Source organism: Heteronotia binoei, chromosome 4, assembly GCF_032191835.1.
Source record: "Heteronotia binoei isolate CCM8104 ecotype False Entrance Well chromosome 4, APGP_CSIRO_Hbin_v1, whole genome shotgun sequence".
Lineage (NCBI taxonomy): Eukaryota > Metazoa > Chordata > Lepidosauria > Squamata > Gekkonidae > Heteronotia > Heteronotia binoei.
Genome location: NC_083226.1, coordinates 40,937,165 through 40,956,062, shown reverse-complemented (window position 1 = coordinate 40,956,062; position 18,898 = coordinate 40,937,165). Strand labels below are relative to the sequence as shown.

The window sequence follows — 18,898 nt, the reverse complement described above, 5'->3', positions numbered from 1 at the left end:
GGGGGAGATTCTGTACCACCCTCTATCCAACTGGGCAGAGACCACAGGAACAGCAGCAGCCCCTCCTACAGCCCTGACTAGCACAGTTAAGGTGGGAGAAAGAAAACAAGTTAGCTTTTCAGTCATCATTATTCATCTTTCTCCCTCCCTTCCCCGATATCCATGAGCTCTCTAAGAGACAGCCAAGCATCAAAATAAGGAAGTGATACAAATGTAAAAATGAACTAATATTGTTATTCTAAGAAAAGTTCAGAAAATGTTAACATTGATTTTCATTCATTCTCTAGTGATTCATACAACATCTGAATCCACACACACTTTTTCACACACTTTTTACTTGCCACATCAAGAGGCTGCCATATCAAATTTAAAACAGGGAGTAGAAGACCATGAATCTCTTTTTCTTGCTTCAGAGAGTTTTATGGCACTGCTGGCATTTGAGATAAGGGACTCCCATTGTGTTGCTCGTAGCTGTATTCTGGAATAAATAACATTTCTTGAAGACAAGGGTCAGCAACCACAACTTCAGCTTCCTGCCTCTCTCAGTTTCTCAGTGATCTCCCTCGGAAGAAATGCCTGTGAAAATTTAAGAAAGCAAATCTCAAGCACAGTGTGGGGGTGGGGAGAAAAAACAAGCTGGTGCATATGCTTCCCCATATGGCGACCACAGCTAAATAATTCTGCATTCCCCATGTATCACTTTGGCTTACATCTACAGCTTCACACTAAACCCAACCTTTTCCCAAGGTTGTTGCAATTTTCACCATAGATCATGCCCAAGACAAACTGCTCTCAAGAACAGATTCCCCCAGGGGCTAGCTAGTTTCACGGTATATCACAAAGCCAGAAGTACAAAGCGCAATTCCATAAATGAGAGGAACAAAGACCACAGCATATCTCACATTAGAGGCACAGTTCCTGCTAAGAAAGAAAGCCTCCAGAAGCTGCAGGAGAAGCTGATTATGTGAAGTAAACTATGGCTTCAGAACAAAATGTGGCTCAAAACAATCAAACATAGCTCTTTTAAAAATGAAATATTTACGTCAAGTTGTATTGGAGTAGATGGAATGAGAATGTGAAGCGACTGTCAAGCAAAGTCTTTTTTTATAACATTAAAGAGATTCATAGAAATGCTTTAGCAGATTTTTTTTAAAACACCATTTTAGGTGTACAGTGTTCCAGTTAAAGTTTACATAAGCTACACATAGTCCCATCTATGGATACTTAAATCTAGAGCTGTGCTGCGTCCACGGACAGACAAGATTAATCTTTCCAGAAGCCTGAGAAAAGCCCCAGGACTGCAGAAAAACTGGAAATCTTAGCAATAATGGGGGTGTTAAAACACTCCAAAATGACATCTGTAGCTTTAAGCAATAAATGCCCTCAGAGGTGGATATAGGCAACCACAAAATGATACCAGGCAACCACAACAGTTTTGCCAACTTTGGTTTTTGTCAGTAAAAGACAGGGAGCGGGACTTTCCCAGGGCAGTTCCAGCCTTTAGAGAAAGGACTCATTAGGACTAGGCCAGGCAGCAATCACCAGGCAACTTCCTACCACACAACGTCCATGACTCGTGCAGGCCAGCTACTTCCTACTGATCAACAGCAGTCATCCCAAGAAATCCAGTGTGGTATAGTGGCTACAGTTTCAGACTAGGACCTAGGAAAACCCACTCTGCTGTGGAAGCTCTAATCCCCACTCTGTCATGAAGTTTGCTAGGTGACCTTAGGCCAGTCTCACACTCTCCATCTAACATAGCTTTTATTTTAGACTTGAGGAAAACTGTTTCAATGTATTTGGTGATGTGTGCATGCACACAAAAGTTCATACTCAGAATTACATTTTGTTGGTCTTAAAGAACATAAGAGAAGCCATGTTAGATCAGGCCAATGGCCCATCCAGTCCAACACTCTGTGTCACACAGTGGCAAAAAATTTATATATTTATATATATACACACACACACACACACACACACTGTGGCTAATAGCCACTGATGGACCTCTGCTCCATATTTTTATCTAAACCCCTCTTGAAAGTGGCTATGCTTGTGGCCGCCACCACCTCCTGTGGCAGTGAATTCCACATGTTAATCACCCTTTGGGTGAAGAAGTACTTCCTTTTATCCGTTTTAACCTGTCTGCTCAGCAATTTCATCGAATGCCCACGAGTTCTTGTATTGTGAGAAAGGGAGAAAAGTACTTCTTTCTCTACTCTCTCCATCCCATGCATTATCTTGTAAACCTCTATCATGTCACCCCGTAGTCGACGTTTCTCCAAGCTAAAGAGCCCCAAGCGTTTCAACCTTTCTTCATAGGGAAAGTGTTCCAGCCCTTTAATCATTCTAGTTGCCCTTTTCTGGACTTTCTCCAATGCCATAATATCCTTTTTGAGGTGCGGCGACCAGAACTGCACACAGTACTCCAAATGAGACCGCACCATCGATTTATACAGGGGCATTATGACACTGGCTGATTTGTTTTCAATTCCCTTCATAATAATTCCCAGCATGGCGTTGGCCTTTTTTATTGAAAACACACACTGTCTTGACATTTTCAGTGAGTTATCTACTACGACCCAAGATCTCTCTCTTGGTCAGTCTCTGCCAGTTCACACCCCATCAACTTGTATTTGTAGTTGGGATTCTTGGCCCCAATGTGCATTACTTTGCACTTGGCCACATTGAACCGCATCTGCCACATTGACGCCCACTCACCCAGCCTCAACAGATCCCTTTGGAGTTCCTCACAATCCTCTCTGGTTCTCACCACCCTGAACAATTTAGTGTCATCCGCAAACTTGGCCACTTCACTGCTCACTCCCAACTCTAAATCATTTATGAACAAGTTAAAGAGCATGGGACCCAGTACCGAGCCCTGCGGCACCCCACTGCTTACCGTCCTCCACTGCGAAGACTGCCCATTTATACTCACTCTCTGCTTCCTATTACTCAGCCAGTTTTTGATCCACAAGAGGACCTGTCCTTCTACTCCATGACCACTAGATTCAAACTTCATTCTGTTGCTTCAGACCAACATAAACACCTCACAGTATTGTGGCAAGAAAATAAGTGAAGGAGAATAATGTAAAGTGTTTTGGATGTTCATTGTGGAGAAAGGTAAATGAAGTAAGTAAGTAATAAATACAGCTGAAGAATGTAAATGAAGTAAATAATAAATACAGTTGAAGACTAGGGGGCAGAAATAGGTAGCTAGGTTGGTGGATGGGAAGGAAACTACAAAGCTACGAAAGGGGAAGCTATAGGGGCTGACAGGAGGAGGGAAAGAAAAAATAATGTTAGGAGGGGGCACAGGGGCAAGTGATGTGCCCCCCACAAGTCCCTACTGGTTTCCCATGGTGAAGTGGGCCCAGTCAAGCAGAGCCTGCACCTTATAATTTGACCCAACCCAGTTTGGCAACTCATCAAAAACTCCCAAATAATAGAAGTAGCATCTGTCTCTTTAAGAAATGAATCCCTCTGAGATCTCAGTGGCCACTGTCAGGCTTAAAAACAGTCACCACCCTACAACAATTTTTTTAAAGTCCTTAAGCTAGAAGCAACCCCTCAGCCTGAATAAAAAGAAATGTTTGGGCTCGGCACCTGAAAGACAAGCTTAGAAGGAAAAGGCCATTAAAAAGTGAGATGCCACTATTAAAAAAGCCCCATCTCTAGTTACTGCCTACCTCACCTCTGCAGACAACCACACAATTTACCTTCTTTGCTGCCACTGACACCATCAATTTAACACATGATAAAGTTCAGTTGCCCAGACAGCTGCAAAAATAAGGATGCTGGTTCAGGAACTGGGAACCAAATTCAGCCCGGTGCAAAAATATGTGGATGTAATGATGCTGCTTTTAACCCCATGGTCAGCATACTTCCCTGCTTTGCAACAGTTCACGCAAGTCTGGCTGTCTTCCGAAAAACCCCTCAAGCAGCCTATAATATTCATGCATCATTGGACTTTGCTACAAAACAGGCAGGTGTATACATGCATGTTGAGGCTGCAAATCAAAAGATAATTCACATATGTAAAGGGTCCATCACAGGCATCGCACCAAAGATAGACCTTTCACATCTCATTTTGCAGAATTGTTTTTCAGTGCAGGCAGATTCAGAGGCTGATCATTCATATGTGCAAAGAATGTACAGTTAAGCTGCATTACCAGCACTGTTAACCAGCAAGCTGGGTTAACTAACATGCCAGACTGCAGCCTGTTATTGCGAGTGAACAAACATTAGAGGAGCAGACACCCAGTCCTAGCCATGAATACTGACAGCTTATGCTGCTGCCAAATGAGTGACACTGATGGCCTCAATCCATAGGGCCTAATTTAAAGGTGACACTAGGCATGTCTGTAAAAGAACATCAAGGCAGCATGCCACATTAATTGGCATTCCACTGAGAAAATGATATTGGATTTATACACCCTTCACTCTGAATCTAAAGAGTCTCAGGGTGGTTTACAATCTCCTTTACCTTCCTCCCCCACAACAGACACCCCTGAGGTCGCTGGGGCTGAGAGAGCTCTCACAGAAGCTACCCTTTCAAGGACAGCTCTGCAAGAGCCATGGCTGACCCAAGGCCATTCCAGCACCTGCAAGTGGAGGAGTGGGGAATCAAACCCGGTTCTCCCAGATAACAGTCTGCACTCTTAACCACTACACCAAACCTCCTCCCTTACCCATTGAGGCAGATAATCTCCTGACCCCAGCTCTCACTGCCCACTGGAAGGAAAATGAAATATTACTGTTGTCATGGCATCACATCACTACCAGGAAAAAAATATGGTTTTGGCATAGAGTTTGCAGCAACTCCTAGAGTGGAGTGATGTCACTTCCAAATTTTCCTGGAAGTGATGCAACACTGTTCACTGACAGCACCTCCCTCATGTCCCTGCCCTTAGAAGCTCCTGGTTGGCAACCCTACATGACTGACATTTTTAGGTACTGATGCTTATGCGCATGGTTTTAATGTGGTATGCAGCCTACATTTAGGCCAAGGACTCCTAGCATGCCAGAACTGCACATGGAGGTATTATAACCCAATTTAAATATGATTCCTGCCACCCATAACTCCACACAAGTTTTGTTAAAAAAATACACTCCTCACATTACTTTAAAATCAGGCCACTCGCTCATTAGGTGGAAGTTGTTGTCTCAAGATGTGGTGATAAGACTATGGATATTCTACAGCCTCAGAGCCTCCTCCGCCCCCTTAGCCCATAGCCATTGCATTCAGGTTAAAGCTGTCTCCCACAAAGTCCAGGGGCCTGACTCTCCGTCCTCACTAGTAACTTTCTGGGACGAAGGGACAATCATTACAAGAAGTGGGTATAACTAGAGCCAGATGAGAAGAGGAGGAGAAAGGGAGAATGGCATATTTATACCCCCTCCCCTCCCCTCCCGCAGGGAAACCCACCCCACCCTCCTAGCAGCTGCCACAGAAAGAATCACCATCACAAACAACTACTGTATACAGTACCAGTCTTGTCTAGGTTCACATATCAGAATCCCCATCACGCAAAGACATGTAATCAGAGCCACTCACCAGAGTTTATTTCAAATGAACTTGTCCTTGCAAAAGAATTAAATTCTTCATCTGCCCCAAACATTTCATTTAATTTATTTTGGGGAGAGAGAGACCCCTTTGTGGGAGCCATTTGGTGGTGAAGCCTGCTGCACTTTCTCCAAATTCCAAAGTTCAAGTTCAATAAGATTGGGGGGCCCACACCAACCTATCCAGAAAGGCTAAAAACCTATAAATGTCCATTAAGCTGCTATAAAGTCCATTTACTGCTATATTCCAATAAATAAAGATATATTCCAATATATCTTTATTTACGTGACTTATTTATATACTGCCTTTCTCCCCCAATAGTAGCTTACAGCGTTCTATTCTCCATTTTATCCTCACAACACTGTGACGTGGGCTGAGTGTGATTAGCCCAAGGTCACCCAGCAAGCTTCCACTACAGTGCGGATTTGAACCTGGGTCTCCCAGCTCATTTGGCACCATAACCAGTGCAGACATTGGTCTTTTCAACATTTCTTATATGGAAATTGAGAGGAGGATAAAAGCCACAGCAAAAGCAGAACAAAATTAACCTTCCCTACTCAGTCTCTTGTAAATCGAAACCGAGCTCTTCTTGTCCGGGAGGAGGAGGTTCACTGGCTCTCAAGAGGGGGAAAGTGTGTTTTTGCTCTACCAAGGCAAGAGAGAGAAATCTGTGAAATCATGGAGCAGGAACGGATTACTCCCATTCTGCCTAGCACTGGGGAGCGCAACCGAATTCCCACGACCCAGTGCCAATTTACATAGGTTTGGTTCCTCTGACTGCCGCTGGCAAGGGCCAAACGACGAGAACTCCTTGGTTTGTGCTTTGAGGGCTCCCCAGAAGCACCGGCGGGGGGGGGGGGGGGCTATCTCTGAACAGCTGGAAGGAAACAGGATGGCGGAACGTTGAGTATCTTTGTAACTTGCAACTTTCCAAATGGCAAGGCTCTTCCCTTGCCATTCCAACAACTTCTCTCCTACGAACCAATTAAGCCAGGTCGCAACGTCAGCAAGGCCGGAGAGCCTAAGGGCTACGAAAACAGCGCAGACGCTCTAGAAAGGCGGCTGGCGTTGGGCGCCATGTGCGGAGACGGACCAACGGCGCCGCTTTTGAGGAACTACTAGGCGGTAAATTGCTCCGAGGGCGCGAAAGGAAGAAGTCAGAACGAAGTGCGCGCGGCCCCTAGAGGTCACGCAGTAGCGAGCGCGCTCATGCTCGGGGGAAGCCGGTGGTTCCCGCAGCCCGCACACGCATAGGTAGGTACAGACGCGTGGTAAACCAAACACACATACACCTACAAACAGGTTCCTTCTAGTTTGCAGATCCGTACCTGCCTTCTTGCGAGATTTCCAGCCTGTGTCTTCAGAAGCAGAGAGGCGATCCCCCGCGGGATATCCAGTGCTGTCGGCCGGTGCTTATTAGCAGTCTTCGGGAGGGTGGTTCTCGCCTTGCCCCATCCCTCCCATGCACGTTTACTCCAAAGTAAGAGACCCTCCTTAGATTTCCATAGGAAATCTCTGCAGAATGCGCTCAGAATCAGTGCCGTCAAACCCCTGGAGTTGCGAGGGCTTGACTCCTTAGTTCAGGACTCGAGTTTTCACGCCCAGCTCTTGAAGTCTCTGTTCTCTTAAACTCCTCTTTCGACTTGAAGCCCATCCCCCTTTTCAGCGCCGGTGGCCCATGCGCGGTACTCTGTAACTTCCTCGCTGGCTGGCTGCTGGGCAGGTGGCGGTTGCTCTTTTGGCATGCAACTTTGGCCATGGCTTTTAATGGCTCTCCCCGCTCCTGGAGAGCTGGCTTGGGATCCGAAGCAGGGCAGCAGCGGCAGAGAGGCCCACGGGACTTGGCCGTGTAAGACTGCGAGACCAACAAGGCAGCTCGGTTTTGCCAAGCCGGCTTGAGCGGCGCGAAGAGGAGCGCGGCGGCGGCGGCGGCGAGCGGGGAAGGCGAACCTGCCTCGGAGAAGCTGCGGAGCTATGCCGGGGGGGCGCGGGCGAGGCGCGCTCCATTGAGCCGGGGGAGATCGCCGCGAAGGGATGAACTAGAGACGCCCGCTGCAAAATTTTCCTGGACTGGGAGTTCGCTTCTCCTCCCCCCCCCCCCCCCGAACTATCTTTCTCAGGAAAGGGAGCAAGCGTCGCTCATTCTCTCCGACCCCTCCCCCGCCCCTTATTGCTTAGTGAGGCAAAAAGCTCCAATGACCCGACCAGTTTAGCGAGCCATGAGACCCGACGACATCAACCCCCGCACCGGACTCGTGGTGGCTTTGGTCAGCGTCTTCCTCGTGTTTGGCTTTATGTTCACCGTCTCGGGGATCAAGGGGGAGACCCTCGGCGACATCCCTCTGCTGGCCATCGGGCCGGCCATCTGCCTGCCCGGCATCGCGGCCATCGCCCTGACCAGGAAAACCGACGGCTGCACCAAGTGGCCGGAGAGCCGATGTTGCCCCACGGGCCGCTGCTGCTGCCACAAGAGACCCAAAGACAAAGACGCCCTGGAGCTGCTGCGGACCCCTTCCGACCTGGAATCGGGCAAGGGTAGCTGCGATGAACTGGCCAAGGAAGCCTACGCCACCCTCGAGGGGAAAGCCATGCCGGAGGAGGGAGGAAAGTTAGGGGAGGCCGCCGCCGCCGCCCGGGAGGGCAAGAACTTGCTCAGCAAAGTGAACCAGGAGGAGATGCTCAGATACTTGGAAAACTGTTACCCGGAGATGCCTGGGAATGTGTTCGTGGCCGAGGGCGGCCCTTACAGTGCTTTGGACAAGCCGGACTCGCCGGTCTTGGAAGGGGCGACCGCCGGCCCTGATGTGGAGGACAACATGTTCGTCGCTCCCAAAGACAGCGTCATCGTCTGCTCCTACAAGGAGGGCAGCCCTTACGACAGGTACTGCTGTTACATCAACCCCAGCGAGGAAATCTGTTCGGATCACGAGACGATCGTTTGAAAGGACCGCTAGGCGCTTTCTCCCCAGAGAGAGAGAAAGCTATTTCATGTGCCCATGTACTTCTGACAATAATGGACGCTCCCAACTTTCGGCTCTGAAAAAAATATATATCTATTAAGTATTGGCTCGTTTTGCACTGCATGGGACAATCCTCAGCTCTTAACTTTCAAGCCTGGTATGTGACTGAAACGCAAACCTTTTGTGCCTGAAATACTTAATTCCCCCCTCCCCTTAAGTAATAATTAGCATGTTTAAAGAGGATAGGTCCTTTTGCTTTTTTAAAAAAAAAAATGATTAGGACAGTTTGTAGAGTTTGTGCTGCTTTTGGTAGATAATGTTGCAGGAATTGGAGGTGAAAATTCCACAATTCATGACGGTTCATACCATGGCAGACCAGAATTTAGGACTAGACTGCTGGAATTTCGGGACTGGGATGCCAGATGGGTTATTGGCTCTGGGAGAGTGGGTGGAGCAGTAGCCTGGATCAACTTTTGTTTCCCCTGCCCATTTCCCTGTACTATTCAGAAGCCCAGGCAGGCATGATAAGAATCACCAGACAGCACAGGGTTAAACAGACTCAGTTTAATAAAGGCATTCTATCTGTGCACCAGGTTACACCCACCCTTAATTTAATGAAGTCTCATTTTGGGCAGGAGCACACAGTTGCATAGCTCCAGAACCTCTAGATTTTATTGTGCTCTTTCTTTCTTACCCCCCCACCCCAATACTTGCTTTTGGGCTCCACTGCTCAAACCCCCTGTGAGAATTTTGCAGAACTCTTAAGATTTGACAAACTTTCTAATATTTTTCCCTGCAAAAATGGAGAAATAATCAAAACATATAAAGCAGACATAATGGAAATCTTCCTCATGCCACTATGGCTTCATAGGAGATAGAAATTTAAAAAGTATGATGGGAGTAAGGTTTTATTATGATGATTATAATTCAGGAAGCATTTTAAGGTAGATGTTGAGCTTATATAATTTAATATCCCTTCCAGTGATGTGAGAGGTATGTGGCATATGCAAATGAGTTGTGCTAATGAGCTCCGGCACCTCTTTTTCTACAAAATTACTCCTGATTTAAATTGCTTCAAAAACTTCCTCTTTTGTTCTTTTCTGTTTTTTTATGCATCTAGTCCGCTTTAAGTGGCCTGTGCTTAACCCAAGGCAGTCTAAAATACTGGCCTGAATCAAGAAACTGTCCTAACAAACACCCCATTTCAGCTCTCCCCAGCTCCTTGGTCCCAATCCGTATTGCCCCTACTTTGCCCATGTTTGCTTGCAAGTGCCAAATAATTGGTGTGAATTTCCAATCATGGAACTCCATTTCTTGTTGGAAAAGAGAGAGCTTCTGAAGTCTCCCTGTCTCTTGATTTCTGCTAGCAAGGAGAGGAGGTGGGTCACCATTTAGCTTTTTTTTTGGGGGGGGGGGCTGTGTGCTTATGGCTTGTCATTGGGGGGGGGGTGCAGCATGTATTTTTATTTTTTTATTTTTTCGTCATCTTAAAGATCAAGTGGGCAAGCTGAGGCGGCTCAACCTACATCATCCTGCAATAAGGTGGTGGTCAGAACTTGAGAAAACTCAAAGCAAACAGTAAAGGTGCATATTTATCCTCATCTCTTAAGGAATCTACCCATTTTGAAAAGCATTCCATGAATTTGGGATTACAAGTGTTTTTGAAGGTGTTCATATGTTACACCATTTTCGGTGATGGTCTTTCTGGAGGAGAATCCATGTGAGTCTGTCACAGCAGTATCAAGAATTCAAGTTTTTGAACCTTAAAAGCTAACATTTTATTTCCGCATAACCTTTCATGAGGTGCATTTGAGGATGCTGTGGGACTCCATTTTAACCATCACTTTATGCCATCATGTTGATTTGAAGTCCAATGTAACATAGCATTCACAATTTTAAATTTAGAGCAGGGGCTGACTCCATAAAATGGGAAGGGGGCATGGAGTCCATTGTATTCTATGGGACCATAAGATAGAATAGCCCATAAGGGGGCGTCATTTTTTAATTTCGCCCCCCCCCCTCAATAAACATATAGATCCGCTCCTGTTTGTGAACCCACTTCACCAAATGCATGAAGTACATTTACTAGAGGCTTAATGGGCAGCTGAACCTTTTCATTTCTTGGAGGGAAATAATGCCCCATTAAGCATCTAATGAAGGGACAGAACATTCTTTTCGTTCTCCAGGCATTGGGCACCCCCTACCATCAACTTTCCCCTAATCTTCAAAAACAGGCTACCTAGGACGGCATTCAGAGGTGGTTTGAGGTGGTTCATTGCCTGACTCTGTGCCAGAACTTTGGAGGTCTCCCACCCAAATACTAGGCAGGGCTGACCCTGCTTAGCTTCTGAGATCTGATGAGATTGGGCTAGACTTGACTATCTGAGTCATACTTGCCCCTTAACTGATTTTGCATGCCTTATTGCATCCCTGTTCTTCGCAACCTCACTGATTAGAAAATGTAATGTTTTCCAGGGATGCCTAGACCGACATGATTATCAGGACACAGTGAATTTTTTCCCTTGCAATCCACTTTTGGCACCCTCCCATGAGAGATTTAACAGACATATTGGGCAGTGAATGAAATACTGATTCTGCATTCTTTCTCCTTCCTGATAGTTCTCTTGGCCTTTCTTATTTTTAAAGCACCACATGTATAGTTATTAAATGAAAGTACACTTGTCTCCTCCCCCTTTAAAAAGCAGAGCTCTTAAAACATTACTGGTTCTGGGAAGTCTGGGGCATGGTTAATAACATTGCTGGTTCCTGGCCCATCAGAGCCAGGTACAATTTGCTTTTATGATAAACTCACACCAGTTTCCTTTAAACTCAATCCAGGAGAGAAATTTGTATGAGTAATCTACAAACCACGTTTGTAGAGCATGTGCTTCCACAGTATTGCTTGGACTGTGTCTGTATCTCCACAGTGTGTTGAATTTACTGCCACAGGATGTGATGACTGTTAGCATTTTTTGAAAGTATTAGAGAAATCATGAAGGACCAGTGCCTATTAGCTGGCTATTGTGGGACCTTCCATACCTGATACTGAGGAGCTTCAGTTGGGAGGAAAGCTATCATGTCCTGCTTCTAACTTTCCAGGACAATTGGATGGAAACAATGCTGGATATGGTTGTCAGACCCCCAGTGGAGTTGAAGGTCCCCCACCGCTGGGCCCTGCCCCTCAACCACCAATCAGCTGACCACAAAGGGGACCTATCAGTAGAAAGAGGAATGCCCAGGCCTTATTGCCTGCATTGTATAGGAAGTGATGTTATCACACCAGGTGACAGTCTGGTATTTGGGCAAAAAATCTATAGTAGAAGCTGGTTCTACCATAGAGTTTTTGCCGAAATACCAGAGTGCTGTGCAAAAGTTGTTGGCAAGATGAAAGGCCTGGGCCTTTCTCTTCACAAATACCCCCCCCCATCTCATTCCAGTTGCCGGGAGGGACCCTGCAACCTAATGTTAAACTCGATGGACTTTAGTTGATCTTGCAAGATAATAATATTCTTTTAAAGAAACGTTCACTGCACAAATAGAATGGCTAAAGTCAACTTTTACGGTTGAAATACATTGAAAGTGTATTAGTCTTTGTAGGGAATATTCATGTCTTGCATAACTATCATCAAAAAAATTGGGGACACTAAGTGGTGATAATTTGGATCTGAAATTATGATCAGATGTGGTATAATAAAACCATTGGTGTAATCCAACCAAAGTGAAGCGTTTTTTGGCGTTCCATGGATTTCAGTTCCTCTGTTAAATATTTAAATAATAAATGCTTAAATGTTTCCAAGTTGAAAGCAATGGAACTTCAAAATGTTTAAATTTTGGCTGGGCCATACAGCCAGATGTAGTGTAAAAAGTTAAATTTTGGCTGGGCCATACAGCCAGATGTAGTGTAAAAAGTAAAATACAAAGAGCATGGAGGCTGGCATTTTGGCATAATATATGTGACGCATAATTCTTTACCACTCACAATCACCATAACGAAAAGAGGGATTTTGTGATGACACAGCAGAAAAACAGATTGCTTCAGCAAGCCTCACGGAGACTGCAGGGAATGAAACTGCAAATTCCATGTACTTTGCGTTTCTGTCTCATATGTGCAATATACCTGTAATATCCTATTCGAGATTTTATATATGTTACATATTTAATCTATGCAGGAAGCCTTTCAAGGGTTAAAAGCAAAGAACAATATATTCAATAAATTCAGAGTAATTTGTATTTTATCGGTGTCTGTAAAATCTGTCCCACTTGGGATTCTGTAAATGACTACAAAACTCTGATAAGCTGCTTAATTTTAGAAATGTTAATATTGGCTCACAGCTTCCTCAAATATAATTTGTTCTAGATAGGTTAGTTAAACTGCTCCTCGTTCATCCCTACTGAAGAGAAGACTTATGCCAACCTTATGCCAATATTCAGGCTCTTTTGGGGCTGTCTTATTTTTGAAACATCATTAGAGACAGTTCCTTCAAAGGAGATTATCAAAGGGAGAGATGATAGTATTCACCATAGATGTGATTCCCCCCTCCCCTCCCCCAACGTGCTAACCATAAAATAAGTCTTGGCATTTAGGGGGGGAAAGGCATGTAACTTGCATGCGTACAGGGGATATTCCAGAAGAAAAATAAGGCAGATCTCATATAATCATCAAAATATGAGTGCTGGGAGAACTGTTAAAATAATTGGAACAAACCCATACCCTGCAGTGGCTGGATCTTCTATATGTCAGCACTCCCTAACATATATGAGAATATAGTGTGCCACAAAGAGCAAATGAGAACAGACAAGATGGACCTTCTCCCATCATGACAGAGTTCATACGAAGCTGCCTTATAACCATCGGTCCACATAGCTCAGAATTGTCCACATGGATTAGTGGTGAGTTTCCAGGATCTTTCTAAGTATACTTCCTACCTTAGGATCGTTGGTTGGAGGTGCTGGGAATTGAACCTAGGACCTTCTGCATCCAAGGCATCTGCTCATTCACTTAGCCATGGCACCTCAGTAGAAAGAGCTCTGTCTAAACAGACCCCCCAGGAACACATGCAGAGTAAAGACTTTTGATTCTGTGACTATACGGGAAACAGATGTGGTCATATCTTCCATGCAGCCGTTGTTCTCACTAGTACACAGCAGGGTGTAAACAAGGTGTTCATGCATTTTTGTTTTGGTTTGTTTTTTACTTTGTGTAGGTCAAGGGCTATGATGACAGACATAACACACGCCCATTCATTTTTGCACTGGATTACATCATGGTCCCATTGCTGGCTCAGCTCCCCTATCAGGTCAACATATGCCATGAGAAAAATAATCATTCTGACTTAAATACTTAGCAAAGAGAAACACCTCTAAGGCCAACAGTGCTTTTAGTTCTGGTTTAGAGAAAAGTCAAAATATGTCAGTGAAAACATTAGAATCTCCTATTGGAAGAATGACTCAATATATTGGAATCATTTCAGTTAGCAAAGTGGTATCTGGGAAAGAGAATAAATTATTGTCTTTTGAAATCTTAAACATGCTTTGCTGGTCAGCTGCTAGTTGTTTCTGTTCAGTTCAGTAGTTTTGGATCAAAGTGGGCATTCTGAAGAAATTTCTTGAGGGGGGGAAGGCATGAGGCAGGGGAAAAGCAAACATCAACATTATGCTTCTGATGTGCCAGGAAAGACCTGATGTTAAAGTGATTGTCATGACCATTCAGAAGTTTCAAAGGTGCTCATGTGTGTATTCACTTGCCAGCTAGTGGTGTAATTTCAGAATCTTATCAAAATCTGATTCAAGTGTACCAAATACATTAAACCTAGAAGGGTAACAAATCCAATCAGAGATCTTCAGTTTTCACAGGACTCACTTGCTGATGCTGTTTCTGATGCCATAGAGAGATAATGGGCTTAAAAAGGTAGTCCCCTGTGCAAGCACCAGTCGTTTCCAACTCAAGTGATGTCTCATCACGATGTTTTCATGGCAGACTTTTTACAGGGTGGTTTGCCATTGCCTTCCCCAGTCATCTGCACTTCCCCTCCCCCCCAGCAAACCTGGGTACTCATTTTACTGACCTCGGAAAGATGGAAGGCTGAGTCAACCTTGAGCCGGATACGTGAACCCAGCTTCTGCCAAGATTGAACTCAGGTCATGAGCAGAGAGCTCGGACTGCAGTACTGCAGCTTTATCACTATGCGCCACGGGGCCTAGATAATGGGCTAGCAGATACATATATATGGCAGGCATGCCGTGCTCTTCGAGAAGAAAAGTTATCCAGTTTTCCTGTTGTACGACTTTGCCCCAACTGGTGTTTGCACAGAATCCTTGGGAGTGCTGATTGTGCATGAGTGCTGTTCATTTACTTATAAGGTGGGGCTGGGCACATGGGTGTATTTTTTATATTTTAAAAAAACCTGCAGGTGAAGGGAAGGAATGCCAGCTGCACCACTTACTTCACTGTGCTCCATTATTTGGCGCATTTAATTTTCCGCAAGGAAGCTTACCAGCTACTTAATGGATATTGGGAAGATGTTAGGCAAGAGCTTGGGGAAAGTGCTGAAATAAATAAACTTAGCACAGGGCTACGTGTGTGCAGGGTTTATTTCTAAGAACACGAGTGCGCCCACATTTGACCCCTTCTGCTATTTAAATTGCAGGGGGGGGATATTTTGCTTCTCCCATGTTCAAATTGAACCCAGGATTCAGTGGATTGTATCCCACCAGCTTTTGCCAGTGAAACAGCTGGTTGGATCCAACCCTTTTACGTTTCTTGAGCTGAATCCCCCCCCCCCATTAAATGTACACATTTTTAAATGCCCTGTTTGTATTAACTGCATAGGAGTGGGTTTAATATAAAAATGGCATAAAGGCAACAAACAAATAAGGAACACCAGCAACAAGAAATGGGTAGAATGAAAACAACTCACAAGGAACAAAAAGCATATTTGTACATCTCTATTAAAAATGTATATTCCTCCCTTCTAGCATCAGGCCCTTTGGTGACAGGAAACATGAAAAACTGATAAGCACATTGCATGTCCTGCAAGTGACAGTTTTCTTAGACTGTAAAACAATGACCCTTTTCTCCTGGACTCCAATTTGGCAGGGAACATCCCCTGGGTGAAGAAGAGTATAATCCCAGTGAATTTCATCCCAATTGGTTGAGTGGCTACTTAGAAATAAACTGTATTTTCAACAGACTGTATAATAGGTAATTTAGTCTGTTTGCCTGAAATTTGGCAGGGATGATTCCCTCAGGTGATGGGAATGATCCTTTGGAAAACGATCGCAGTGGAGTAACGGAAGTTACTGTTTTTCTCAAATCAATTTAATCTGAAAGTTCAACGTGATGCTATTAAAGAATCCAAACAAAATGATCAGCACAGAAAATGAATAAAATCCAAATAAAACAATTGTGTACATTCCTAGTGCTGATTGCTGGGATTCAGTGCAGTGATTACGCATATCCAATGCAAGTAAATAAAAACTCTCCAGGGGGAGGGGGGAAATCAGGCTACTTAACAGTCACTCCCTTAGTCACAGCTAAGAGTTGTCTTCAGGGGACCAGGAGTTGTTCCTGTTTGTTAATGACTGGCAGTGTGCCACAATGTGTGCCTTCCAACAGCTGCATATCATTTTCAATGCAAATAACTGACCAATTCTGCATTTAGTGCTTCCCTACCTTCTGTGTGGGGCTCCTCAAGGAGGCTCTTCACCCCACCTCTGGATCCTACATTGGCATCTCTGGAGCGGGGCCGAGTGTTCTGTGCTTGCTCCCTGCCCCACACAAACTCGAGAGCCAAGAATGAGACCGGGACAAAGGTTGATGTGTGTTACAAACAGGGATGGGCACGAAACCGGGAAAATGCAGTTCGGTTCATAATGTGCCCCATTCACAAACCATGGACTGTCAAAAATCGTTAGCTGCCTCGTGAACCAGTTCATGTAGATTGCCCTACTGGAATGCTAGAGACATCAAATTTGCAGGGGATCTCTGGCTGACTCCTTTCTGCCCCCCAAGTTTGGTAAGGATTTGGTTTATGGGGTCCAAGATACAGCTCCTGAAGCAAGGTGCCCCCAAGGAAGTGCTTTCTAATGATCTAAGCCAGTAGAAAGTGTTTGGACAGACTTTTCCCAGAGCTGCCACACAGACTAAACCAAATGAAACTCTTGGAGGACTGGCTACATCAGGGGTGTGTGCCTAATATACAAAGGAGCTCCTGATAGAATTCCACCCCTGGGCAGCATAATTTCTCAATGCAGAAAACATCCAGATGTTAATACATCAGAACCACTTGAGATTGTCAAGCTAAGGGTTCATCCCGATGGAGGCATGAAGACATGCCCCTGCCACAGTAGCCACAGGCCCCAACCCTCTTCCTCCCTTTCCCACTGTCATGCAGCCCAGACCCCCACCCCTCCTTCCTCTTACTTTCCGCAGCAAGCCATGATGTACTGTGCTGGGCAGCTCAGGAGGGAAATAGGGAAAACCTCTTTAAAGAGCTTAATGGCATGCAACAGTAAGCTGCCCTGCACCATTTGGAAAGCAGAACTTAGCTCCACCCCCTCCCCATAGTGAATGTGGGAAGAGCATCCCCATGGGCGTTCCATCTGCAGTCACCTCACAGTTGTTTTTTGAACAGAATCAAAAGGAGGTTTGTTTTTAACCTGGTTAAAAGGGAAAGCCCCAGGAACACCATGAGCTGTGCTCAAACTAGAGAGCCAGTTCAATATAGTGGCTAAGAGTCTGATCTGGAGAACCAGAACTCCTCTACATGCAGCTGCTGGTATGACCTTGAGTCAGCCACAAGTTCTCAGCAGAGCTGTTCTCTCAAGAGCAGTTCTCAAAAGAGCTCTCTCAACCCCACCTACCTCACAGGATGTCTGTTGTGGGGAGAGGAAGGGAAGGAGATTGTAAACTGCTCTGAGTGAAGGGTGGGGTATAAATCCAACTCCTCTTTCTCTTCAAAATAAGCATGATCTGTGGACATAATGCAGGAACTCCTGCTCTCTGTGTGAGAAATGCTAAAGATTAAGGGGTAAGAGGTGACAAGAAAGTACCAACCTTATCTTGTCATGAAGCTTACTGGGTAATCTTGGTTAGTCACTATCTTTCAGATCTGCTTTCAGAGCCAAACAGTGATGGGAAGAGAATGGATGTTCTGCCCAAAGCTCTTTGAAGGAAAGGTTGACACTTGCCTAGTACCTAACTCTACTCTGCTTCAGACACTAGGCCAAAAAATTTCTTTTCACCCAAGCTTTTAGTTAGGGGTTTGACCTTCCAGTTGTTCTTACAATTTGCTTTTAGTCTGAGGACTGCTTTGAGAATTGCTGATGTTGCCAAATATTTTGTTTCTGGGTTTGTATGCCATTTTCATCCTCAGGGGGGGGGGGGGGGCTTTACTGGCTGGGATTTCAGTGGTTGTGGATTTAAATGATTATGTTTAAATTGTTTTACCTTGTTTTATATTGTGATCCACTTTGACCAGCTGTATAAAGTGGAAGCATATAAATGTTTGAAATAAATAAATAGGCAGGATAAAAACCACATTCCTCTATAGTAAACTCAGCATGGATCATCTCTTGCTTCATGCCAGGTTCATCTAAGAAGATTCCTATCATACCAGGAAGCTGACAGCACAGAAGCTCTCTTCATGTCCTCTGAAAGAGCATGCCATATCTTCTGTGACTCTGTTCATGTGGTATTTGCAATCCCTGATTGTAGAAAGCTGGACGAAGTCTCTAGTGAAACAAAGCTTTGGAGATTCAGGCTTGAATCACACACACTAAATAATGCACCTTCAATCCACATTCAATGCATTTTCCAACTGGATTTGCCAGTTCACACTGTAAAATCCACAGAAAGTGGATTGAAAGTGCATTATTTAGTGTGTGTGATCGCAGCCACGGACAGTTTTGTCTGTCATTTGTGCTCTGTCAGGTAGACATTTTATCTATAGACAGGAAAGTGTCCTCTGAATACTGCATCCTCTCTTAATGCTCTGCTTGTGAGCGTCCCTGAAGCATCTGGCTGGGCAAAGCAGGAAAATCAGGAATCAGAATACTGGACTAGATGGTCTTTCATCTAATCCAGCAGGATTCTTTTTATTGACCTGATAGCAAACTGCCACTGATGGAGCTTGAATAAGATCCCACCACAGTGGTGAATTCATGTGCTTTGTAACATAAGAAATTATTCGTCATAACAAGTGCTTTTGAATGAAAGAGCAGCTACCATCTATGAATGAAAGAGAGCTCGTGACAACCAGTAAGCACACAGCTATTGTTCTGAATTCCACAATGACTCAGAATGTTTTTGAGATTCTCTGTGAAAGGAGAATTCTGTTCTTTATGTAGCTAAAGGGATGCATCACTGAGGTGAATC

At 44.8% G+C, this 18,898-nt stretch overlaps 1 protein-coding gene and 1 long non-coding RNA gene across 2 annotated transcripts; one reads left to right on the top strand and one right to left on the bottom strand.

Moving 5' to 3' along the window:
- Positions 1-214: 214 nt before the first annotated feature.
- Positions 215-6,736, bottom strand: LOC132570508 (uncharacterized). The gene is made up of 2 exons (XR_009555323.1): positions 6,546-6,736; positions 215-576 (listed from the first exon to the last, which is right to left on the bottom strand). It is a non-coding gene; the product is annotated as an uncharacterized LOC132570508 (long non-coding RNA).
- Positions 6,737-7,242: 506 nt separating this feature from the next.
- Positions 7,243-8,764, top strand: TMEM215 (transmembrane protein 215). The gene has a single exon (XM_060237169.1). The coding sequence runs from the start codon at positions 7,783-7,785 to the stop codon at positions 8,503-8,505; it is 723 nt and encodes a 240-aa protein (XP_060093152.1). The 5' UTR covers positions 7,243-7,782; the 3' UTR covers positions 8,506-8,764.
- The last annotated feature ends 10,134 nt before the right edge of the window (positions 8,765-18,898 follow it).

Coding starts and splice junctions, on each gene's coding strand:
- TMEM215 (XM_060237169.1), top strand. CDS start 7,783: ATGAGACCCGACGACATCAACCCCCGCACCGGACTCGTGGTGGCTTTG.